Below are 25971 nucleotides of genomic sequence, written 5' to 3'. Positions count from 1 at the left end.
TGTAGTTGTTAGTTATTTAGTTGGTTATATATCTCCGGAGATGTAGTAGTTATTTGCCTAGTTAGTTATCTATCAGTCCAGAAGCTTCCCCAGACCCAGGTCAACCATATGTTGGGATCTGATGTCCCTGATGTGATCTCAGAGTGTGTGCGTGCCTGTGTGTGTGTGTGTGGGGGGGAATTAGTTGGCCACACACACGCATACAATTACATGCAAACACACACACAAACAGGCTTGCACGCATATGCACACACAGTACAGTCCATCCACGTTGTCACACATTCCGCCAATTCAAAAGGCACTCATTCCCATGCCCATGTGAAGGCACTTACACACAACACACAAACACACACACGATCCAATTTCAAAGGCGTCTCACAAACTCACACCCATGACAGGATATGCCTTTGTTGTCACAGATGTTGATCATTTCAAAATTTGCATTTAGTGCTTGCTCTATTGTTATCTCTCTCCCTAAGAGAGACAGGAAGAAAGAGAGAGAGAGGGAGAGAGCAGAGTGACAGAGCCATGAGGAATAATTAGATAATAGGACACTCATCCATCCTTCCATTCATCCCTGTCAGAGAAGAGATCATTCAGTGTACCCTCTTCTAATCCTCTTCTCTCCAGCTCCTGTGGTTCAGTTAGGGTTTCAGTTTTAGAGGCTAGCGAGGTGACATGGATTCATTCTTCCTCCCTGCTTCCCTCCGTCACCTCCTTCCTCACACCCCCTCATTACCATACCAATGGCCAGAGGTTTGGGGTGTTAGTCCTCTTTGGGGGTAATTAAGGACTATTGTCTAAAGCTCTCAATTACCTTAGAGGAGGGTGAGACGCAGCTGTGCTCAGACCAGCCTGAGGAGCTGGGAGACAAAGCTGCTTCTCACCAGCATGCTGGGAGGCCTGAAGAGGAGGTTGCTGTTCTTCTGAGCACGAGGTCCATGGGTCGAGAGCTGCTTTCTGGAGGCCTTCACATTTCCCTCAGTTTCTCTCCAGAACACAGAACATATCTGACTGTAGCTTCTCACCCAAGGGTGGACAACCACGCTTGAATAACATTCCTCATGAAGCTACAGTGTTTGTTAAGTCTGGTCTCTTCAGTATATGTTTATAGTGTCTCTTTAAAAGCTAATCTGAGTTTGTCTGGCCGAGGGTCATGCTACTTCAAGTCTCCCAGAGGATTCTGGGAGTTGTAGTGTTCCTGATAAGAATACACTTTTTATCTAGAGTAGTTTCTCTCCCTACTCTAGAGTACAGCAGAAGAGAGTAGAGCTGAGCCAACAGTAGGCCTGGGGGCAGGCAAGCAGAGAGGAGGCTGACTGCACCACAGCACTAATTCACTTTATAAACACTCTCCCTGTTCTGCCTCTCTGAGTCCTCCTGCACAAAGGAACACTATTCTGCATGTTTTCTTTGACTGTAGTGTCTGTGTGACCAGACTGTTGTTCACTCCTGAGAAAACATTTACCTCTCTACAGTTCATGAGATAGACTTTATACACCGCTGATATATTCACCACACAGTCACAATCCTGCCTGCCTGCCTGCCTGCCTGCCTGTCAGACTGCCTCTAGTAGGAGGAGTTAGGGTATGTGCTAGACACAATATCAACACACACATGCACCACTTATGTTCACGAACACTTTTTCACACAATGTATCCAGTACTGAAACACAAAACACTTACTTGACAGACTATAATAAAAGCTCCAGTTCTCAGTGGACTCCAGTCCTCATCTCCCCCCCCCCCCCCCCAACCACCACACACATACACACCTCACATACACACATTGCTCCATACAGTACAATAGGTACCAGTGTGTGAAGTGTAGGAGGATGTGTTACATGTGCTAAATACAGAAACAAAGGAACAGAGAGACAGAGAGTGAGAGAGAGAGATTGAAAAAGAGATACAAAGGGATACAGTAGAGAGATACAGTAGAGGGCAGTAATAAATAATCATGTCAGGACTCTGTCCAGCCTAGACTCTATGACAGTGTATGTCTCTACCTCAGCACAGTCAGACAGAGCTGACAGGATGGGGTCTTCAGACAACATTAGCACGTGAAAGACTGGCTGGCTGTGTGACTGTAGTGTCTCCTGTGACTGGGAGACGGGAGCATAGCCTGTCTGTAGTGGCGAAGGGGATCAGGTTACCTGATTACCACATCCCTGTCTCTGTCTGGAGCACTGCCCCAAGGCTGGGACCGTTCTGCATTCATACACACCACCACACATAATCTACACACTCTGATTACTCTGAACCAAGCCTGAAAGACACCCCGTCATACATACTCACACACACATATTTAAACACACGCACACAAACACACATTCCCTTCCATTCTTCTTACCCTGGAAATTACCTCACTGTGTGTGTGTGTGCGTGCGAGTGTGTGTGTGTGTGCATATCTGTGTAATGGTATTCTACATGCCTGAGGGTAGAGAGAGGCAGACTATGTCCAGACAGGTCGGACAGCATAGAGCTGCAGGGCAAAGCTGATGTCCTGAGAGGCAGAACACCTACACACGCACACACACACACACACACACACACACACACACACACACACACAGGAACCCTCCACCACGCACACACACATACAGACTTCCACACTCACACATACACACCTGCTGAAAGATAAAGAGCAGTCTGTACCCAGGCTAATGTAAGTAGCACTGAGGTAGCCTGAGGAAGCAGTTCCAGGTGGACCATATCTCCCACAGGTGAGCACATGCCACACACCACAGGTATGCTGTCCTGCTTATTCATGTCCATTTGACTTGCATCCTACATGGAGGAGAGGGCAGGATTGTGCTTCTGAAAAGACGTTTACGCTATATTTACACAGTTTTATCCCCCAAAACATAGAATGACAATATCTCCCCCCTCAGCACCTGGAGCCTCCTTTTGATCTCTCTGCAGCAAACAGTCCCGCATGGTGCTTTCTGTGGGAGGCCACACCCTGTCAGGCTCTATCTGTCTGCAGTCTGTATCCTCCCCCATGACGCTAACAGAAGCAGACGGCCGCATTAATAAGTCAGGGCAGCCCCGTTGTTTTGTCAGTAAGCAGGAGACTGTCTGCCTTTTGTTTGGTGGAGTGTTGGCCTGTACTCTCCATCAGACAGAGAAGCCCCACAGAGTACTGGGAGGTAGAGCAACTCTGGAGTACCTCAGACAAGAGTCCCTCAGACTGCAGTACCTCAGAATGCTGTATCTCAAACTTCAATAGCTCAGACTTCAGTACCTTAGACTGCAGTACCTCAGACTGCACTTCCCCTGAAACCCCACTAGGGGGATTCACTGCACTTCCCATCAAGGGAGATTAAAGTTGAAGTGGAGCAATGCTCGGAACTGTGTGTGTGCGTGTGTGTGTGTGACAAGATCTAACGCCTGTAGCACTGTATGCAGAGAAAAACAATCACTCTGTTTTCACTCAGTCACCCAACAATGACTGCTCTGTTTGCTGCCTGTCCCTGCAGTGATCCTATTGGTGGAATCAACATTCTCCTGGAGCACTTGGCAGGCAAGCGTTCTAATCCACAACAACACAAGGTCAGACTCACTGGTAATCTTTGTAATCTCTCAAAGGTCCAGAGCACTGGTGTGGACAGGCTAGACTGAATTCACTGTTGATCTGTCCAGTCCGAGACTTAGTATGAGTAGTTATGAACGGACCTTCAGCTGCCTTAAAGGGTGTGTGCTTGTGTGTAGCCTTGTTTAACTATTCTTGTGGGGACCGGAAGTCTCCTGAATGATAGTAAACATGGACAATTAAAATTTTGGGGGACATTTTCTTTGTCCAAGAACTTCCAGACAAGTTCCAGTGTTATTTCTGGGTGGTTTTAGAGGGTTCAAGATTAGGGTTAGAATTAGTGCTATGGTTAGAACCATGTTATGGGCTGGGGTTAGGAGTTAGGGCTAGTTTTAGGGTTAGGAGCTCGGATTAGGTTTGGGGTTCAGGTTAGGTTTTTGGGTTATGGTTAGGGTTGAGTCAGGTCATGTGACCTACCTGTCTGTGTCTGCGGGGCTCGTAGTGGTGTGCTGGAGCACCTCTTTGTTGGCCGGACGCTGTGTGTATATACCCACCCCTCCGTCCGTCATGTAGCTGAGAACACACGCACACATACAGACACGAACACATACATACACATACAAAGCATACATCCCATGCACACACATGAATATGCACACGCGCGCGCACACACACACACACTGCTGTCAGTCTATTGAACAACCTACACAACAACCCAAACAAGCCTCTAGGTTTGTCCCAATTCACAAAGGGTCACTCTCTGTTTCCCCAACAGAGCAGCAGTCAGAACCTGCATGAACCTGAATAAACCTGCGTGAACCCAACCAGAGCCTTCAGTTAACCAGAATGAACCAGTTGAATATTCCGGAACCTTCCCTGTTCTGAATACAGAAGGTGTAGGTGACCTCTTTCAAACCTCTCCAGTTACGTATCTGTCAACATGGACTCACCCACCCCTGTTTACCCTCCTCAGTCACCTGCTTTGGTGTCCTGTTACCATGCCCCCAGATCAGGGATTACCAGGTTGGGATTAGAGTAAGATTAGGGCAGAGCCATTCATGTCTTGGTTGGTGTAATCTGTAGCACGCTATGCCAGGGTGACCCAGCTGGCATTGTCATGGAGTTGTGACAACTCATTAAGATAGTCTGGTTCAGAGGTACTAACACACAACTGGACAGGAAACCAAAACTAAACATCCAAAGATGGACTATCTCCTCCAAACAGATAAATATAGAACCAGTCACAGTCAAAACATCATGTACATCATTGTATAATCTCATGCTACTAATCAGTCTGGTCATATTTGTCATTGACCATATGACCATTTCTAAATACCTCTGTGTCTGTCTGAAGATCCTGAAACATGCAGACCAGGACAGGCTGTGGTGAAGCACTGACCACAAAACAAAAGATGGTCATCCAACTAGTTCTTTTTTTCCATCATTCTTTCTTTCTCTGCTTACTCTTTCTTCTCTCTTGCTGTCTATCTTATTTTCTCTCTCTTTGAATCTTTTCTCTAGCTCTCTCTCTCTCTTAGTGTTTCTCACTCTGTCTCTCTGATAAGACAGACAGAGTGAGATGCTCTCCCCCCACCTCCCCCCTCAGCCCTCCCTTTCATATCCCCCGTCATGGTGAAGGGGAGGGCTGATGGGAACTCCCCTGGGGTGTGTGTATGGAGGGGGGGGGGGGGGGAAGCGGGGGTCAGTGTGTATGTGTTTGTTGTGTGTTGGGGGGGGGTAGAGGTTAATATAAGCAGCACTAGCATGAAGTCAAGCCAGCTCTACTTCCTGTGATAAGAACAAGCCATCCCCCTTCCCTCCCTCCCCCCTCCCTTCCTCCCCCGCCTCTTTATCTGCCTCTTTCCCCCTTCCTCCCTCCAACTTTCCCTTCCTCCCTACCTACTTGCATGCTACCTCTTTCTTTCCCAACCTGCCTTGCTCACCCCCTCCCTCCCTCCCCCCTGCCAGCCTGTATTTCTGTGCGCCTGTATATCTACCTCCCTCCCTGTTTGCTGAATCCTCCCCCAGTGCTGACTAACCTGCCCGGCAGGTAACAAACCATGATCTTTTAAGGGTGTGCTTGTGTGTGTGTGTGCTAGGTTTTCCCTGTAAACAAACCACAACCCTCCTGTGGGAAACAATGGCTAAGTATGATAATGTGAGATCAACCTTCTTTCCCAACAGACACACCAGAGGTGACTCACAGCATAGCTCATTAAGTTGAATGGCACACTGTGGAATATAGCTCAGTGGTAAAGTGTTTTACTTAGAGCAAGACGCAGCATAATGGAATTTCCCACTGTGTGTTGCATTGGATGAAAGAGTCTGCTAAATGAATGAATTGTTTTTAATAATAGTGGTAATAACCACATTCTCTTGCAGACATGTAGGTGACCAGACTGGAACATCATCCCTCTTGATGATAGCAGGATGAGGACAGGCGAGGGACAACATCATCGTGTCTCTAATCGTTTAATGATCCGATGTTGATGTTTCTGTCTCAAGGACGAAAGTCCATGAGTTATAGTCAATACGTTGCAAGAGTACTCTTATTGTGTTGTTTATGTGTTCACATGCGTTCATGTCTGTGAGTTCCCGCGCGTGCGTTCAAGCACGTTCATGTGCGTTTCTGTGCGTATGTGTTCAGGAGCGTTTCTGTGTTTGTGTTTGTTCAAGGCGTTTTGGTGTCGGTGTGTGTGTGTGTGTCTGTCTGTGATCTGTGTGCGGGTGAGTTAGTGTGTTCAGGTTTACCCATTAACCCTAGTCACTAAACAGCAGGTTGGTGTGTGCAGCTTCAGCAGGCTGTTTACATTCCAACCACGGGCCCCTGTGGGCCCTGACCTCTGAGGGACATGGATGAGCACACACGACCTGGCTTTAGGTTAAAGGTCGCAGCTTGGCATCCACTGTGGCGTCTATACTGTATCTGTCCTGTACTAAAGAGTAGCTATGCTGGCAATTGACCCCTGGGTTGTGTCATACAGAATGTAGACCTATGGTATGTAGCTAGATACTGCAAGCAAAAACACAGGTATAAAAGCCTTGTCGACCTAAAACATGACTTTGTTAGTCGCATGATCTTCACAGTTACACAAAACCTGGAGGGTTGTTGTCGAGCTAACAATGTGTTTATTTAGCAGACGCTTTTATCTGAAGCATTATACAGGAGGGGATTCAAATCTGAACCCACTTGATCTACAGGCAAATGCTCTACCACTGAACTATACCCAGTGCAAGCAGGCAGGCAGGCAGAAAGGAAGGACAGTTACACAATTACACAAATGCTGGGGGGTTGTTATTGGGGTAAGCAGATACAGTCACACAAATGAGCTGCCTGTTTGAACATGACCACAGATGTGCAAGCGAATTATACCACTTATTGTGTCCCATCAGCATAGTGAGTGTCTTACTGCAGGTGAAATGTGTCTGTGTGTGTGTGATGACTATCTACAGACACATCCTAACCTGCTTTTAAATCTCCATTACATGATTCACCTCACTATGGGGATTCATATGAACCTTTTAGACACCTGGGGATATGTAGACTTCTGTCTATCTTTCTCTTTCTCCCTATGCTTCTATCCCTCTGTGCATGTCTATATCTTTCTCTTTCTCTCGTTGTCAGTCTCATATATACAGTATATACATAGTAGTTAAACAAAGAATGTATGTAAGTGTGTTTGTGTGTGTACAGCCTCCAGCTCCACTTCTGCTGGTGACACAAAGGCAGAGGAAAGCAGGAATTTCTCTCTGTGTGTGAGTGTTGAGCCCTGGTTAAAAAGGGCACTTGATACAGTATGTAAGTATCTCAGTACCCTGAGAGCTCGGACAGTCTCACTCTCATCTCAGGCCACAGAACATATTTCCCATGACCCCCTTCTCTCCACAGCACAAAGGCCAGATTATTTATAAATCCAATACCCTGTCTACTCCGCTTAGTACACACATACACTTTTCTACTATATCTACACCCTCTATCTATACACTCTATCTACACCCTCTATCTACATACTCTATCTACAAACTATTTCCTCAGACTCCTCTCGTGACAAAGACAAAAATAGGTCGATAATCCATTTTGTATTGAGCACGCCCCACACCAGTGTAAACATGGCTTAACTTGCCTACAGCATCCTGAGAAACATTGACACGCCACAGAGAGAAGCTCCGGTTTTCCTCTGCCTTCATGTCACCAGCAGAAGTGGAGCTGGAGGCTGTACACACGTACACATGCACATGCACACTCTCATGCACACACTCCTGGGTCAGCCCCAGGCTCGTAGGTCACACGGAACCTGTACTTAACTAGCAGTCTGACATGGGTCTCAAACCAGTTCCAGTAAGGTCCACCATTAGACCTAGAAGACTTAATATGTAAGTCAATTACTTTGATAGGAGGTTTTTGAGCTGAAGGACTTGGCTTTGTGCAGCGGAAGAGGCACTTGGACATAGTGGACCGGCGTGAACCTGTTTGTGCCAGTTCAAGGCACCGTTACTTGATGTCCCAGTTGTATGTATACTGCATGCATCAGGGCATACTTTGCAAAGGCAGCTACAGTTCTTACTATAAGTACCTAATATGCAGGACCCAGCCATTGGGTAGCGTACTATCAGGATGGACTGTGACTAACAGGGGAGAAACAAATGAAAAGGAATCTGCAACATGCATTAGGATGGAATCTGCAGAAACACTGCCACCTAGTGTACTAGGCGGTAAACTGCTTATTACCAGAGAAGGACAACGCACTTGCCAAAGTATCTAATCAGTAGAGCTGAAGATACACTTAACTATTTGTGAATATCACTGCTCCACTTACTAATAGAAACACAGATTAAGGAATTCTTACTGATCCAACATAACTCACAATAGTGACAAAATGCATCGCCATAGTGACCAGGTGTTAGACCACAGCAGTGTCAGACTCACCCGCTAGTCATGTGATCCATCCTGGCGTTCTTCCCCAGCAGTTCCCCGTCGCTAACGTACCCCGTTGTCTCCACGGTGATACCCTCCAGCTCCTCCATCTTATCTGCCAAGAGGAGGGCGTGGTCGGGGGTGATGTCACCTATGTCCCGCCCCGCTGGCCAGGGCCTCCGCAGGTACTTCCCCCCCTTAGGGGTCGGAACGCGACTAACTCCACCCCCCGCCGCCACCCCATAGCTGCCTACTGTTGAAGGGGCATCGCCCGCCTGGAGACGGGGGCTGGACGCACCCAGTCGCCACGGTAACGTGGAGGCTGGGCGAGGGGGCATGTTGAGGATTGCCTTTCCCCCTCTGCTGATCTCCGTGGTTACGCTGTCGTCAAAGGTGGTCTCCAGAGTGCTGGGGGGACACAGGAGAGAAAGAAGAAAGATGGGATAGAGAGAAACAGGGGGGGGGAGCGAAGAAAGGGGGAGAGAGAGAAGGAGGAGAGGGAGACATGTGAAAGAGAAAGCAGAAGAGATGAGATGAAGGGAGTGTGCCAGCCTGCCAGACACACACCACCCCCTGCTGCTAGTCCTCCCAGCCCAGAGAGAGGAGACATTTCTGTCTTTGTAAAGAGGAGACATTTCTGTCACTGTAAAGAGAAAACTGTTCTTTTCATAGCAGCCCACCATAACAGCTTTCTTTTCTTTCTCTTTTATCATTTCTTTATGAAACCTTTTTTTCATCCTTCTATCATGGACATGGGGTCATGGACATGGACACTCCTCTTGTAGCCCAGTGTCAGGTGACTCCAGGGGGCCGGCTCACGCAAGACCGTGAAATGAGGACCAGGATGTGGGCGCCCCAGAGACACTTCAGACTCATCAGGGTCAGAAACAAAGCCGGACACCCGGCCCCTCCGTCCCTGCCTCCTTCCACCCCTTCAGACACACACACACACACATACATCCACATCTGATCCCCGGTCTAACTGTCAATCACCCATGAGACTTGTGGAGTTTTCTCCCCTTCCCCTCCTGACTGGCTCATGTTAACAGTTCTAGAGCCAAAGGCTGACACACCAACAACAACAAAAACACCCTTCCCACATCAGTCTGAATAAATGTCATGTTGTAACCTCCCCCTTCTGCTCCGCCACTGCCCTTCTTGACTGGTGGGTCACTAGGTGAATATGGGGCTGCACTTCCTTAGTGTGACCTGAAGGGGGTGACATTAAGTCTAAAAATAAAGAATGGGCAAAAGTAAAAACACTTTAGGCCGAATACCAATACTCCCCCTTACCCCTTCCCCTTACCCCTTCCCCTTAGTTTTGCGCGTTCCCGTGAGAGCTAGTGGTGTCCCAATACTCTTTTGGAGCTAGGGGAAGGGCTAAGACTAAGGGGTATACACCCCTTAAAACCAAGTAAGATCGGGAGCTTACTTGAAACCTAGGGCTATGTGAAAACTGCGCGACCGGCAACAATGGCGACCAAATCATCCAGAGTCCGATAAATGTTATATTATCGGCTTAATTAATTGATAACAAAAATTATGACAGTCTTGTTTTGTGTTATATACAGTCATGAACATATATATTTGAAACCATTTTCCTAATTGAAACGTTTCTAAAAATCGCTACGTAACATTAACGGGGTACGTTAATGTTACAGTTCTGAATTGCACAACAGTCCCGCATTTCTTTGACTAGCATGTCTACAGTTCTAAGTAAACTCCATTAGCAGCGAATTTAGTTTAATATCAGTGCATAACACTACTTGCTTTGGAGATATCGATACGTGCTAGATGACGTACCTGTAACCAAGTGGCGTCCCATTTCCTAGGGCTATGTAGCCCTTACCCCTTACTTTCGAGGGCCAAGGGGAAGGGGTAAATTAAGGGGAAGGGGTAAGGGGAAGGGGTAAGGGGGAGTATTGGGATTCAACCTTAGTGTGCTGAGGAGTCTGTCTTCAGGGTTAGATCATATAAGATCCTTAAGTTGGACCTTTCCCACCATTAAAATCACTGTTATTCTAAAAGTGCATGACACATGCACACAAAAAACTTATGGGTGCTGTGACATCCAGAGATTCAGGTGGCTGAGCCCTCTCTCTGAGCCCTCTCCAATCTGACTGTGGAGAGGGAAACTATTTGTTACAAGTTGCCGCCCACGCCTGGGCTGTGAGGCAGCTTGGACTGCTGATCCTGGTCTGACCTTCTGAGGATGTCACAATGCACAGATCCACACACACACAAGCTCACACAGGCATACACAGACACACACACACATATACACAGGGGCCTACCTGTGGCTGATCTGCGTTCCTCTCAGACAGGACATGGTCTCCTCCAAGTTCTGCCTTAGGTCAGCGATGTTCTTCACCGTCCGCAAGCGACGGGCCTCCGGATCCTCACCTAGCAGTAGCAGGCAGAACCGCTTTTAGAACATGCTAGAATACACGCCAAATCCATGGATCTGTTCTGATCTTACAGCATCCTCCCAGCTCCTGCAGAAAGTAGAACTGCAGCACCATCACACACAGGACTGCTGTGGAACAGCATCAAATGGATCAAACACCTGACAGGCTTATCCAGACATTTAGTATGTGAGCTTCCTCTGAAAAGAAAACTATTAACACTCACAGTAAAACACAAGCCTGTCCATGGCTTTGATAGAGCATAAACTACACAGTACTCTTTCAGGGCAACAAAGTCAAAACCTTTTTACGACGCTGCAAAATTGCCACATTGCATATCTCTTCTGAAGAGCAACGCTGTTTAAAGAGGTGCATAAAATACCTTTGCAAACAAGTTCTTGTGCCCTGTGCTGTAGAATTAAGCCCTCAGTATGAAAAAACGGTAAGACTGCTAATCACCAGAGCTCCTAACACATGAGGTGTAGGTGAGAGGAGGGCTTGGCTGGGGAGATTAATATGTGCTTTCCTACAATGAGAGGGGAGGAGGGCGCTTCCAACTACATAAACACACACACACACCACACATACATTCAGGACCCCCCACACACAAATATTAAGCTGTACTGGCTTGGCTCCCATAGAGGCGTGGAAAAACTGTGTAGAGTGGTGTCCTGAGTGTGTGTGCTTAGTGTCGAGTGTCTGTGTGTGTATGTGTACATGTTTGCGTTTGTGTGAGTGTGTGTTTGTAGCACTCCCTGTGCAGGCATTCCAGGAGGCTTGCGGAGCACAAACAGCTCCTTTCACAAGGCTTAACCTGCATTTTGCAGCCCAACTAAACCCTGCTACCAGACAGGCAGCAGGCTGGGGGCTAACTGAGATGGAGAACCTCTCTCTCTGTCCTGTCTCTCTCTTTTCTCTCTCCTCTTACTCTCCTGTCTCTCTCCTGTCTCTCTCCTATCCCTCTGTTGCCTGTTTCTCTCACTGGTCCTTCTCCTGTCTCTCATTCGGATCTTTCTCTGGATGGTGTCACTGTGGGAGTGGACGGATAGAGAGAGATTCTTACTGTCGTGTTTCTCATAAATATCCAGGACAGTGAGGAGGATGTCCTGGTTGATCCGAGCAAAGCCGTCCCAAGCACACATGTGCTGTACCACACGCGTGTGCTGCAGGTGCACCTGGAACACACAGCTCTGACTGGACCAGTCTTCCAGCTCCTCCTCCAAGGCCACCTGATTGGTCCTGGCCCTGACCCCTGACCTGGCAGTCTCTGATAGGGTCTCAAGGTCATCATGGATCCCTTCACCATGATTCTTCTCCACACCCCTCCTTCCCTGCACCCCCAAAAACTTCCTCCAGTCTCGCCCCAGACCCAGCTCAGGTGATTCAATCCCAGTTGCTTCAGAATCCTCGGGAACACACTCCTCATAACCCTCCCCCCTCCCCACACACCCTCTTACTGAAGTATTTTCAGACCAGCCTCTGACTCTGCTTCCTCCTACCCCTCCTCTTGCTTCTTTTCCTCCTCTTCCTCCGTCTCTTCCTCCTCCAGGCTGGCTGGCCCATCCACTGGCACTGGCCCCTCTCCCCATAACCCCTCTTTCCGGCTCTCCCACACAGCAACTTTCAAAATTCAGATACGATTCCCAAACTGGCCCACAGCACAGGTCTTGGCACTGGTCCTGGTCCTGATTCTGGTCCTGGTCCCGATATGGACTGGACTGAGCCCGACTAACAGTTCCCAGAGCTAGGCTGCTTGTAGCACTAGTTCTGTTTATGTTGTGCCCTACCTCTTCTTCCCTGATTTGGCCATCTGATGGGATCATCTTCCTTTCAGAAAGCATCTCTGGATGTAGGTCCTGGTTCTCCAAGGGACTAATATTTCCCAAACCCTGTCCTGGTGCTGTTAGATCCTGTAGAACTTGACCTGGGAACACCATGAGCGTTGGTCTTCCTGGGAACCTGTCACTCCTGTGTCTTATTGAGGAAGAAGAGGAGGCTGGTACACCTTCCTCTGCTGCAGCTATGTTCTGCCTTCACAGCTATCTTACAAAGACAAAAACTTCCAGTCCAGTCACCCTCGAAATGAAATACATGAACACACACACAGTCACACACACACATACTCACACACAGTCACACTAGGAGCCTTGGCAACTTGGTGACATCCATAGCCTTTAACATGTAGATGAGCTTTCTCGTTCCATTCAGTCAGACCCAGCCCCCATGCCCTCTCTCTTTTTCTCTTTCCTTCTTGCTCTCTTCATCTTGCTCGCTCCCTTTCCCCAAAAGTTCCTCTTTCCTCTTCACCCCTCTCTCTTGCTCTCTTTCTCTCTTTCTTGGTTTGAGGCACCTTGGCACAAAGTTACCAGCTAACCGTCAACAGTCACTTCCACAGTCAAATCAAACCTCTCACCAAAGTCTGACCCTTGGCACAGCCTGATTTCAACACTTATGGTTTGCTTCATCTAACTTGCCATGCGCTACAGAACTAATGGGGTACTGCCAAGAGGGGCAACTGGTAATTCCGAGTTTGTTCAATCAAACACACTTTCAGTCTGACGCACACAGTATACCACTCCATCGGAAAACAGGATTTCAAATTTTTCTAAGAGCTCCTTTTCTCTCTCAATGCAATGCAGCCATCTTCAGTGTGCAGTGTTCAAAGCCAGGATACCTGCTGCACCATTCCACTGCTGCAGAGTCTTACTGGTTAGAATCACTTGAAGCTGGCCTGAGGTTTTTGAGTTGTTGTGTGAAAGGCTTGTGACATTTAAATACTAACAGGTAACTCTGCCTTACCTGTGAGGTCCTCTAGAGAGTTGTGTGCTGATTGGCTGAAAGCTACAGGCCTTCCATTCCCCTCCTGTGCTCCTGCCTCCAAGAATATCGCCCCGGTAACGTCTGGCTGAGACCTTAACACCAGAGACAACAAGGAAGATTACTCATGCTGCTTAAAACATCTCTCTTTCTCTCTCTCATTGCTTTTGTCTCTGTCTCTTTCAATAAAACATTGTCTCTTTTTCTCTACATGCAAACTACAGTGAGATAAATTGTGTCAATATACTCCTGAATATACAACATAGAGTACATTTATTGCTTACAGACACATCCCCTCAGCAGGTGTACCTGTACATGAAGGGAGCCACCGTGGCGGTGTTGGGGTGACTGTGGAGCTGCTCAGGACGAGGCAGCTGGATGCTGGAGGTCATCAGCGTAGCGCCGTCACTGGCCACCAGGGGCACTGCAGCCCCACTGGGTTGGTGGGGACACCGGCTTTCTGAGGAGCCCAGGCTAGAACAAGGGCTGGAGCTCCTGCTCTCTAGATGAGCCCTGTGGACAGACAGCCCACTGCTGGCTCTCACTCTCCCCCGCAGTTCCCCGTCTCTGCCACCAGAGGGAGCCTTCCCTGCCTTGCCTCCAGGTTTGGGGATGCCAGTCCCGGCCAGGGTTGAGCTGGGACTCAAGCTCTCCTTCTTAGTGCTGCCGATCTTACCACCCTTCGGGATGAGACTGGAGATCGTGGTGTTCTTCTTCTCTGCCTCAGAGCCCACCCCCACCAGCCTGGCCCCCTCCCCAGGTCCCTCTTCCTCAGGCCCAGGCCCGGCCCTGGGGCTGCCCCCTCCGGCCCTGGAGCTCCCCCCTGCCTTGTCCCTCTCCTTGGGCCTGGCCTTGTCCTTCTCCCCAGGCTTCAGGGAGCTCCTTCTGGGGGTGAGGGCTCGGCTGAAGGTCCTCTGAGCAATGCCTTTCAGGGCCAGCTTAGGGCTTGAGGCGGTGGAGGAGGTAGAGGTGGGGGTGGTGGGTCTCGCTATGGCGCTGGGGGGCCTGGAGTTGCCCTCCACCTCCAGGTGTAGCTCTAGGCCGGGGCAGCTCTGGCCCCTCTGCCCCCTCTCTGGGTCCAGGCCTGGTGGGGTTTCTGGCCTGGCACCCACACTGCCGCCTCCTCCCTTGGAGCCTGACTTACTGTTGAACAGCTTCAGTTTCTCCAGCATGGACTTCTGAGCGATGACCTTGGAGGGCACCTCCAGGGGGGCCTGACGTGGCGATGCCTGTGGGGGCGGGGCTTGGCAGGGCGGAAGGTCCTGTTTGACGGAGAGCAGGGTGGAGGTGGAGCTGTGCTTGGCGCTAAGGGACTTGCTTCTCCAGGCCTTGCTGCTGATGCTTGCATTGGCCTGGGAGGAAGAGGAGGAGGAGGAAGAGGGAGCTGGAGATGGAGCCAGCTCTGTCATGATAGGAGAGGCGGTGGTGCTTCTCTCTGTGGAGATACACAAGCATGTGCACACACACACTTTAACATATCTACATACTACATACTGTACATATAAATTCATGTCTGCATTTCTGTAACATGTCAGAAATAGTCCAAAATCAGCCTCCGTTAAACATCCATGTTTAACTAAAAAACACATGCTAATGCCTCACACGGTAACACACAAATTATAATATACTGAATTTAAACTCCAGTAGTATACAAAAGGTTTTAGAGTGTATAACCTCCATAACACCAAGCACAGTAAGTACAACAGACATAGTATTCCTCACTAAGCAGACCTCACTGAAATGATCTCTCCCAGTCACAGACCTGCCCTCCAGAGAGATGATCTCTCCCAGTCACAGAACTGCCCTCTAGAGATATGGTCTCTCAAGATACCTCCAAAGAAATCTCAAAAGATACAGACCAGACAAGACTTCACGGATGTAACACAAAAACTCAAGTGAGAAAACGTGATCTGTTGCTGACAGCTGCACACCAGACAGATTCAGACCTTAACTGCCATCTGAGGGCCGGGAGTGTTTACAGTTGGAGTGCAGTTAGATAGAGCCTGGCCTGTCACTCATACAAGATGGTCTTTTCAAACTACTGTAGTTAATCATCACAGACAACCCCCCCCACACACACACACATACACACACAGACACACACAGGAGCACACATATACAATTGTATACATACACACACACACACACACACACACACACAATATACACACAGGACACACACACTCACTCCCTCACACACTTACACACCCACACACATACATAGACACACAAACTCACACCAACACACACATACCCATATATACCTGCACCATACACACACCCTGATCTAAGTATGTAGAAGTTTGCAGACCACAGTGTCAGCATTCCTATGATAAGTGACCATCTAGATGTTAAAATATCTAATAATCTATACCTTACCTTCCCAACACCCTAAGGCTAGGAAAGGAACTCAACCACCTCTCCTAAACAAACCTACACATTAACAGTCAGCGGTAAATCAACAACCACAACAAATAAACATAAGGGTTCACCTACCAGTTAGAGGTTTGTTTCTAATGGAGCAGCTGTCTTGAAGAGTCTGAACCAGAGACTAACACAGTCATCTACTTCATCTACAGCACTCTGGTAGTCATGAGACGCTCATCTGAGACTCACTCCCCTACAGCCTACTCCTCTCTCATTCCTTGTATCTCCTCTCTCTCCATTGCTTTTTCTCTCTCTCTTTCTCACTCTCCCCTCTGTTTCTCTCTCTCTTTCTATCGCTCTGTCCCTTACTCTCTCTCTTTCTATCTTACTCTTTGCTTCTCTCCCGGCATCTTGCTCTTCTCTTTTTCTTACTCTTCCAGCCTCAAATCTCCCTCTCTTTCTCTCCCACTTCTATCTCTCTCTTCTCTCTCCCTCTTCCTTACTCTCCTCTCTCTCTCTCCTCTCACTCTGTCCCTCTTTTAGAACAAGAGGGTTCTGTTTTTTTTCTAACACACTCAAAAGACATAAACAGTCATCATAACAGTATGTCAACAGAAGCACCCTGTGTGCTGAAGTCACTCCTCTCCCTACTCAGAGGACTGTAGTCTCTCCTCTCCCTACTCAGAGGACTGTAGTCTCTCCTCTCCCTACTCAGAGGACTGTAGTCACTCCTCTCCCTACTCAGAGGACTGTAGTCACTCCTCTCCCTACTCAGAGGACTGTAGTCTCTCCTCTCCCTACTCAGAGGACTGTAGTCTCTCCTCTCCCTACTCAGAGGACTGTAGTCTCTCCTCTCCCTACTCAGAGGACTGTAGTCACTCCTTTCCCTACTCAGAGGACTGTAGTCACTCCTCTCCCTACTCAGAGGACTGTAGTCACTCCTCTCCCTACTCAGAGGACTGTAGTCACTCCTCTCCCTACTCAGAGGACTGTAGTCACTCCTTTCCCTACTCAGAGGACTGTAGTCTCTCCTCTCCCTACTCAGAGGACTGTAGTGTCTCCTCTTCCTACTCGGGGGCTGTAGTATTTCCCTTCCAGGGTGGATGATGGTGTGTGGGTGTATCCCGTTCTCTGAGACAGGCCTAGGGCACCAACACACTGCAGAACTTCTGTGAATATGGCAGACACCAGAACATTTGACCTATCCGGTATGTTCTCAGACAGAGAAGTGTTTTCCCTCTTTATTATGGATCGGTTACAACATGAAATGATCCTGCTGACAGCATCCTCGTGATTTTAGTGTTCCCTGGGTCTATAATGCTATGACATTATTGCCAGATAAGATAGTTGGTAATTACACACCTGTAAGACATTACTAACATATAAGAACCACTCTGTGTACTCACCTTCCAGACTGTCCGGTGATTGCAAGATTAAGAAATTCTCAGTAGTTCAGTAGTTTCAGAGGAAGTTACACAAACATTTAATGTGTGTGTGTTTGTGGCCAGAACCAGTGTAACCTGTCCTGAGACTGACTAGCTGGTTCTTCAGATCCACAGAAGTAAAAACCTTTCTTCTCTCTCTCCTTCTTTCATTTCTTCATACAATTGACCTCATTCCCTCTTCACCACATTATTCTCTCTCCTCCTTCCATCTCCCTCCCTGCCTCCCTGATCTCACTCCCCCTCTCTCTCTCTCTCTCTCTCTCTCTCTCTCTCTCTCTCTCTCTCTCTCTCTCTCTTTCTCTCTCTCTCTCTCTCTCTCTCTCTCTCTCTATTTCTCTCTCTCTCTCTTTCTCTCTCTCCATTCCTGTCTTCCTCTTTCTCTCCCTACTTTTCTTCCCATCTCTCTCTCTCGCCCCTTTCTCACTCACCTCTCTCCTCTTACACCCCTCTCCACCCCCTTTCTCTCCTTCCCTCCACCACAAGCACACTAATTAGCGCTCTGTCAATGATCAGCTAGTTTAACCATAGCAGCCTCCACTGACAAACAACCTTTATGCTTCCAGGTTTCAAAATAAAGTGTCTGTATATGAGCAGCAGTTTGTAAAGCAACATGTCCTTTGAAGGGCCATCTGACCACAACGTTTTCCCTTACAGTATAACTGTGAAGCCATGCTGTCCACATCCCTGTAATGACCTAGCCTTTTTGCACAAAAACTGGTCTCCGAGAGGAAGTGATAGATTTGTTTGTGGGTCAAATGGAAGTAGCACTTTGTCAAAACAGATGTTATGAAAATTATAGGTGTTCAAAAAGTGGAAACTCAACAAGCACACATACTTTGTGCTTCGTGTGTGAATATGGGGGGGAAGGGGGGCGGGCAGTGTACTGTGAGTGTATGTGTGTTTCTGTTAGTGTGTGTACAGTACCAGTCCAAAGTTTGGACACATTTTCCCACAAATGTGTCCAAACTTTTGACTGGTACTGTACTTTGTCACTATGGTGTGTGTGTGTGTGTTTGTGTGAGTGTCTACACTAAAGGCAAACCCAGCTCATGTTGAGGTGAAGCAACTGTAATGGTGTAGCTGGTGACAGTACAGTCATCAGGCTATTAACACGTCATTAGCAGTTAACAGCTGGTTCCCACCCTCCTACCGAACCCCCAAAACACACAGCTACCCCACCACTATTTTTAACCTGACAAGTTTACAGTTAACCTAATACTGGTTACGTAAATAAAGGTGAAATACATTTGGATAAAAAATATATGTTTAATGTCACCCTAAAAAGCAAGCCATGTTTTTTATTCTGTAAAACATCATATGATGTTTGAGGTACAGTAGATAGTAGAACAAGCGCTCTTACTGACCTCTGTCACAACTGCTGCTGGCTGTGTGTGTGCCGGGTCGGGGCTTGTCGTAGATGTGGAAGCTTTGACTGCGACGGTTATTGGAGGCTGAGGAAGATGGGGAACCCCTGGGTTGACCCTCACTGCCCGGGCCACACATACGCGTGGTGGGGGCTGGCAGTCTGACACCACAAAAGAAGAGTTAGAGTTAGAGTAGAGACCACAGAAGAAGAGGCACAGTTAGAGTAGAAACCAGAGTCAGATGGCTGAGCGGCGAGGGAGTCGGGCTAGTAATCAGAAGTTTGCTGGATCGATTCCCCGCCGTGCCAAAATGACATTGTGTCCTTGGGCAAGGCACTTCACCCTACTTGCCTCAGGGGGAATGTCCCTGCACTTACTGTAAGTCGCTCTGGATAAGAGCGTCTGCTAAATGACTAAATGTAAATGTAAACCACAGAAGAAAAGAAAGAGTTCAGTACAGGCCCTCTTAACAGATCAGTCTTTAACATACAGGCAGTTGGTGACTACGGGAGGTGAAAGGTGGTGGGTATCATTATGATAAAGTAGCAAAACAAAGCCTTTAAGGAACAAGTTATACATTCAGTACACTAGATGGTGCTATTGTTTTAATCCAGACTATAGTCAGAGGAATAACAGCACTATGGAGAAACACCCAAAGTAAATTTCTACCAGTATGACAATATGACATTTATACACATTACACACATCTGGACCAGAAAGGCTTTGACAGGGTTCATGCTCAGATTCCTAGCTGTAACAGCAGGTGGGAGAACAGGGGGGAGAACAGGTAGAGCTGGAGTCTGCAGGTCAGGATATGTGTAAGGCATGCAGTCACTTTGATTGAGAGGGTGAAGGAGTGAGGAGGAGGATAGGGAGGAGGGAGGGTGACGGGATGAGGGTGACAGGGTCAGGGGTGAGGGTGAGGGGGGTGAGGGAGAGGGGTAACATTTATAAGGTTGAGAGGGAAAGACATTGAAGCTGACCTAGACGTCTTTCTCTGAACCACAGAAAGCTTTAACTCTTTACTCTGGGATGACGTCTTGGATGAAGGACTGAAAGAGTAGAAGAGAGAAAGAGAGAGATGAGAAAGATCAGGGTAAATGGAAAGAGGAAAGATATTGGGGGAAAAGAGAATGTTTGGAGCATATTAAATGAAGAGATGAGAAGTAGCTTGGATATCCAGAACTAAAGACCAGTAGCTTCAAATCAGTGCTCTTGTATTTCAACCAGATTTGAACAAGCAACCGAACAATCTGTATTGAGACTTTGTTAATGCAGTCTAACTCTGAGCCTTACCTCTGTTTCTCTATGTTACCCTCACCTCTGTAACTGTAAGTGACTGTAACTCGAACCTCTGCTACTTTAGGTAACTCTAACCCCAGTTACTCTAGGTAACTCTAACCTCTGTTACTCTAGGTTACCCAAACCCCCGTTACTCTAGGTTACCCTAACCTCTGTTACACTAGGTAACTTTAACCCTAACCTGTAACTCTTGAAAACTGTACCTGTAGGTGTCTTACCTGGACAGCATGTCTGCTGCTACACCCTGAGCTGGGACAGTGCAGCTGTTCAGATGGTCTTGGAGCTGAGATTGGGTCCGGATCTGGGTGCAGGCTGCTGTCCCATGGGGCCCAGTCTGGGTAGGGGTGGTGGTGCGGCGCACAGGGCTGGGACTGGGGCTGAGGTGATCCCGGGCTGTGGCTGGGTGAGAGTTCTGCTTCAGAACCTTCTGCTGCTGTTGCTTGTACCTCGACAGACTGAAGAACAATCCCAGAATGCTCGTCAGGTTCCCACAGCAGATCTCTGGAAGGGATGGGAAAGGAGAAGAGAGGAAAAGAGAGGAGAGAAGGAGAGGAGAGGAGAAAAGAAGAGAGGAGGGGCGGGGAGAGGAGAGGAGAGGAGAGAAGAGGATGGGGAGATGTACAGAGAAGATGATGATTTCAGTAAAGGCCTTAATTTGCTATGTTATGAATTGTATCATCATTTGGAGAGTGTGGTCATGTTGTAGCATTCAGAAAGTGTCTGTGAGAGAGCAGCTCTATCCAGTCAAACATAACCCACCTTCAGCACTCAGACCCTGGATGTTAACCCCTCTACTGGCCAGGAAACACAGACACGTGTCCACATTCTCGATCTGGGGAGGAGGAGGGAGGGAGGAGGAATGGAGAGGAGAAGAGAGGGGGGGGGTGGAAATATAGATTAAACTTGACTTATGCTCTCATGCAGAACATTTTAAGTTTCAATTGGACCCTTACTGAAAATAAAAAGCCAAGTCAAAAGAGGATTCAGTCCATTACATAATTCACCTCTGTATTGTTTCTGCCTTTGTTCTTTCTTTACCTTGATCTCAAATTAGTTTCAAACTCAAAAACTGAAGTATTTCATGCAGTTTAACACGTTTGGCTTAGGTTAACAACCTTGGACGACCATCATGTCAACATACTTCAGAAGAAATCTAGCCAGTTTCCCACCAATAGCTGCAAATGTTATAGAGTTCATGTTGAGGCAACATGACTCTCTCAAAGAGCTCATTCATAAAGCAACTTATTATTTTAATAATGACCATATTTTCTTGATTTCAGGCCCACCACAAGACCAAGGCATGTACAAACACATGCTCTGCCATTAAAACTGTGGGTGGGAGTGGGAGAGAGAGATGGAGGAAGAAAGAAAGAAAGAGGATGAGTCAAGGAGAGGGAGGGAGGGAGGGAGGGAGGGAGGGAGGGAGGGAGGGAGGGAGGGAGGGAGGGAGGGAGGGAGGGAGGGAGGGAGGGAGGTTTTAACACACCTTTATTGGTCTCTTAAGGTTGACTTGGTATTACACTTTGCTCCAAAAAATAAAAAATGAAACCAAAAACACAACAAAAAGGGAAAGAGAGGGAGAGAGAGAGGGAGGGAGAAAGAGAGACAGAGAGAGGGGGATGGAGGGATAGGGGAGAGAAAATGCCAGAGACTGATAACGAGTATGGGGCCAGGCATCCTGGGTTTAAATCTGAGGAGAAGATTAGAGAAGACAGAGATGGGAATGCTGAAGCCTGCTGAAGAGCACAGCGCAAAAAACGGTCTAAACAACGACACATTAAACACAACAAAATAAGTTGACCCCTGTGGATGGGGGTCTGATGGGGGGGGGGGAGGGGCTGAAGGGCAGATGGGACTCAGTGGGGGGACAGCCTCTCTCATGCCTCCTCTCCATCCTGCTGATGTAGCAGGGAATCCCAACAGAGGCCAGGGGATTGTGTTCAGCCAGGGTAGCATCTCAATACTCAGTAACTGATCTACTAGTCTTTACTATCTACTCAACCTCCAGAATTGTCACCTCCTATCTCCTCAACCTCCAGTCTTGTCACCTTATATCTCCTCAACCTCCAGTCAAAGAGTAGGACCTCAGATCCCCTGAGGTTTGGAGAAGAGGAAAAGAGAGAGGAGTTGTGTAGAGAGGGGCCGAGGAGAGGATGTTGACACAAAGGGCTGGAGAAGAGAGCAGGCAATAACTTGTTTCTTTACACACACTCACCATCTGAGTTTGGCTTTTGGGGAATCCATTAATGGCAGCTATCTTCTCATTGGCTGGAGTGGACAAGAAGGAAGTGCATGTCAGTTCAATCCAACACACATCATATTGTCATCACCTATGTCATCACACAACAAATGGCTGTAGTCATACTTTAGTTTGAGAAGATTGTACATATGAATATATGATTTAATTGGCAACAGTAGCCTAGACATCAAGCCAGAAATTCTTAAAAACCAAGACCCAGTAGTTGCCCAAAAGTAAACAAGAAAAGCAAAAATATTGCCAATGGTCTCTAGAAATCAGGGGCTTGTCCTTACCGACCACCTGTATGATCTCAGCCAACAGTACTCCATCGGTGACATCATGTTGCAGGTCCCTCACCAAGCGCTTGTGACCAGACCTGGAGAGGTAGTGATTGGCCCAATCTGTGTAGATCTGCCCGGCAACAGAACACACAAGTTCAGCATCTGTCCTATGATAACACAGCTAGCAGAGAGTTTACATCAAAAGGCAGAGATGTTTTAGTCTAGTCACTCCTTGACTCCCTTAGAGAGAGAAAGAGAGTGACAGAAACAGAGAAAGAGACAGAGGGACGACAAGTAAACATTTTAAAGACTTGAAAGTCATTACAGATTAAGAATCTCAACTGAATGCTTAAAATCATGTAAGTGTGTTTAATCTATGTTTGTCGTCAAATTAATGTTTAGGCCTCCAACATCAAGTGCTTGATCGTAGCCTCCCCATCTGTGCATGAGCCTGTCTGATCTGACAGCATGGTAGGGGTGGTTCGGGTCACAGGGGGTCAACCCAAGACCCCCCACCAACAACTCCAAGAGGACAATCTTTCTCTTTCAATCTGTTTCTCTCTTTCTTACACACAATCTCTCTTTCCCTCTCTCTCTCTTTCTCTCCCCCATCTCTCACCCTCCCCCCTCTCTCTCTGTTTCTGGTCCTGACAAACCAATCTGTCTGGTCTCTCTCCATCCTCCACTCTTGTTCTATAGCAGAATAAATCTTAGATGAATAGTCCATTTGAATGTTGAAAAATGTGTTTAACATCTCACAAATGAGGCATGGGAAGAGTAGTGATCTTCTGTATGAGGAGTGGCAGTGCCACCACTAGGGGGCAGTGGAGTAAAGTGACACAACAGGCAGTGTCCCACCAGTGTGTCAGTGGGCCACAGGTCAGGTGACACAGCATGTCACTACATTCCTCCTAGGACACATGTTCATCTACACCCACCACCGCTCATTTACTATTTTTCCTATTCCTGTTTCCTTGTTCTCCTTCTCATCTCTCCTCCCACCATCCTCATCTCTCTTACCAGTCTCCTTCCTTTCCTATCCTCATCACCCCTGGACCCAGTCCCAGCTCTGGCCCTAGACCCAGCCCTAGCCTTATCCTTAGCCTTAACCCTAGCCCTAGCCCTAGCCCTAGCCCTAGCCCTAGCCCTAGCCCTAGCCCTAGCCCTAGCCCTAGCCCTAGCCCTAGCCCTAGCCCTAGACCCAGCCCTAGACCCAGCCCTAGATCCAGCCCTAGACCCAGCCCTAGCCCCAGCCTTAGCCCCAGCCTTAGCCCTAGCCCTAGACCCAGCCCTAGACCCAGCCCTAGACCCAGCCCTAGCCCCAGCCTTAGCCCTAGCCCTAGCCCACCCCAGCCCAGATAAGCGTTGAATGGTTCTGCCATTCCAAACAGAGTTGGAGAAAGTAAGCTCCAGACCACTGCTCTCTCTAATGCAGTAATGAAAGAGCCTTGCTGGCCTGCCTTCTAGACTTTTCACCACATCAAGCTACCCTGCCCTGCCCTGCTTTGCTCCGCTTCACACATCATAGCACACACTTACAGTATACACACACAACCAGGACAGAAATACATATGGTTATGTTATGTTTACCATCTCTTACTTTTTTCCATGCAGAAAAATATACATTCAAACATGAAAACCTTCCACAAGCCCATTTTCTCAAGACCTGTCAGCCCACATACACGCATGCACACACACACACACCCACACACACAAACACAAACACACACACACAGACACACACACACACACATACATGCATACACACAATCATGTTACATTTAAGTATGTGGCAGCTGGTGTGTCCATCCTTATCACACCTCACAGAGATCAGCCACCAGTTATAGACCAGAGCAGGTGAGAAGATCTCTTAAGCTTATCTGTATACCTGTCTATCTCTGTATCTCCCTCTCTCTGGCTTGCTGTCTATCAATTCAGAATAGTTTATTTACTGTCCCTCAAGTTGTGACGATGTAAGACATATCTGGTCGCAATACTCGCTGTACGTCCCTCACCAAGAAATGTCTTTAGCTTCTCACTTTCATAAAGCTTTGTGTAGTTTGTAAATAATTGGTAAAATTCAAAATATTACTTCACTATATTTTTATATTTGCAACATTTAAGGATAAAGGCTATCTCCGTTTCAACTTTACCTGACATAAAGTGACCACATTCTGTATTCTTTTCATAACCATGAATTCTCTGTCTGTCTATCTCTACTTCTCTCTGCCTCTTTCTGTCTGTCCACTGTATCTCTGTCCAACTCTTTCTCTCTCTACATGATTTTCTCTGTCTATCTCAATCCCCCCCTGCTCTTTCTCTCTCTCACACACAAAATCAGACTTTCTCTCTTCCCCCTACTGAGCTCTGAACCACTGAGCTACCCACTCCATCAACTACCATATGGTCCCAACCCTGCTGTGGACAGCTATTTTCACTGGCATTTTCACTGCCAGCCATCTCTCATCACACACACACCTAAGAGGTAAGTATTAGTAGTTGTATTAGGTATAACAGACTCCAGAAAGTTCTATTTTGTATTGTTTACCATTGGTTTGCCAGTGACTGGTCATGTCCTGTAAGTGTCACAGATCACACTTCTGATGAACTGAACTCCTGTGCTCTCTGAGCCTGAGGTGACATCTGACTAAAGACTTTAACCTGCACCATATGTTTGTAGCTCTGCCTGACATACACATTCACATCATTCATCCTTCAGGCTAACTCTCTGTCTTAAACACACACTCCTCCTTCTGGAACACCTGTTCTCCCTTCACTCATCACCAATAGTGGTAACACTTCTCACACGCCATCCCTGGTTATCGTCACGGCAAACACACACTCGAAATCACCTGCTCCAGTCACAGAAAACACACGCACACACTCGCCTTTGCTAACTCACGTTAAACAAGCACCATTCTGCTAGACCACTCATAAACAACTGAAACTCTAAAACAGTTGCTAATATCTTCACAGAAGCTTCTAGAACATTATGTCTGCCCAATGTCAGTCAAACCAACCTGAGGGTCCTCTCCTTTCCTGGTTGTCTTTTTAGACTGTGGCCCCTCGCCCTGCCCCTGCCTTTGCCCATGCCCGGGTCTGAGGGGGGCTTTAAGGGGGGGTTTAATCGGGGCTTTGAGGGGGATGAGGCTGGGCTGGCTGAGTCTGTGGGACCTGTCTGTCCAGGCAACAGCAGCGTTCTTCTGAGAGGTGGACAGGGTGCTGTGGACGGGTCTGGGCTTGGGAAGTCCCGACTTCATCTTGGAGACCCCCAGAATGGCTGGCATCTTCTGCTCTCACTC

At 47.7% G+C, this 25971-nt stretch overlaps 1 protein-coding gene across 6 annotated transcripts in view; it reads right to left on the bottom strand.

The window, feature by feature from the left end:
• nav2b (neuron navigator 2b) overlaps positions 1-25971 on the bottom strand; it is a 51693-nt gene extending 25722 nt beyond the window's left edge. Inside the window, exons 1-11 of one of the 6 annotated variants that reach the window (XM_047034327.1) lie at positions 25690-25971; positions 22682-22799; positions 22365-22417; positions 20909-20981; positions 20368-20650; positions 18848-19008; positions 13981-15106; positions 13654-13766; positions 10744-10852; positions 8462-8857; positions 4012-4107 (exon numbers count right to left, since the gene is read on the bottom strand). In XM_047034327.1, the coding sequence (XP_046890283.1) occupies positions 4012-4107; positions 8462-8857; positions 10744-10852; positions 13654-13766; positions 13981-15106; positions 18848-19008; positions 20368-20650; positions 20909-20981; positions 22365-22417; positions 22682-22799; positions 25690-25956 (2795 nt within the window). In that variant the 5' untranslated portion in view covers positions 25957-25971. Of the gene's footprint in view, positions 1-4011; positions 4108-4870; positions 5034-8461; positions 8858-10743; positions 10853-11236; positions 11257-13653; positions 13767-13980; positions 15107-15433; positions 15451-15530; positions 15600-16167; positions 16378-18847; positions 19009-20367; positions 20651-20908; positions 20982-22364; positions 22418-22681; positions 22800-25689 lie in introns of those variants that run through there. The other 5 variants (XM_047034328.1, XM_047034330.1, XM_047034329.1 and 2 more) reach the window with 5 other exon arrangements.

Source organism: Hypomesus transpacificus, chromosome 14 (assembly GCF_021917145.1).
Source record: "Hypomesus transpacificus isolate Combined female chromosome 14, fHypTra1, whole genome shotgun sequence".
Taxonomy (NCBI): domain Eukaryota; kingdom Metazoa; phylum Chordata; class Actinopteri; order Osmeriformes; family Osmeridae; genus Hypomesus; species Hypomesus transpacificus.
Note: the sequence above shows the minus strand (reverse complement) of the source record. Positions and strands in the feature narration are given on the sequence as shown.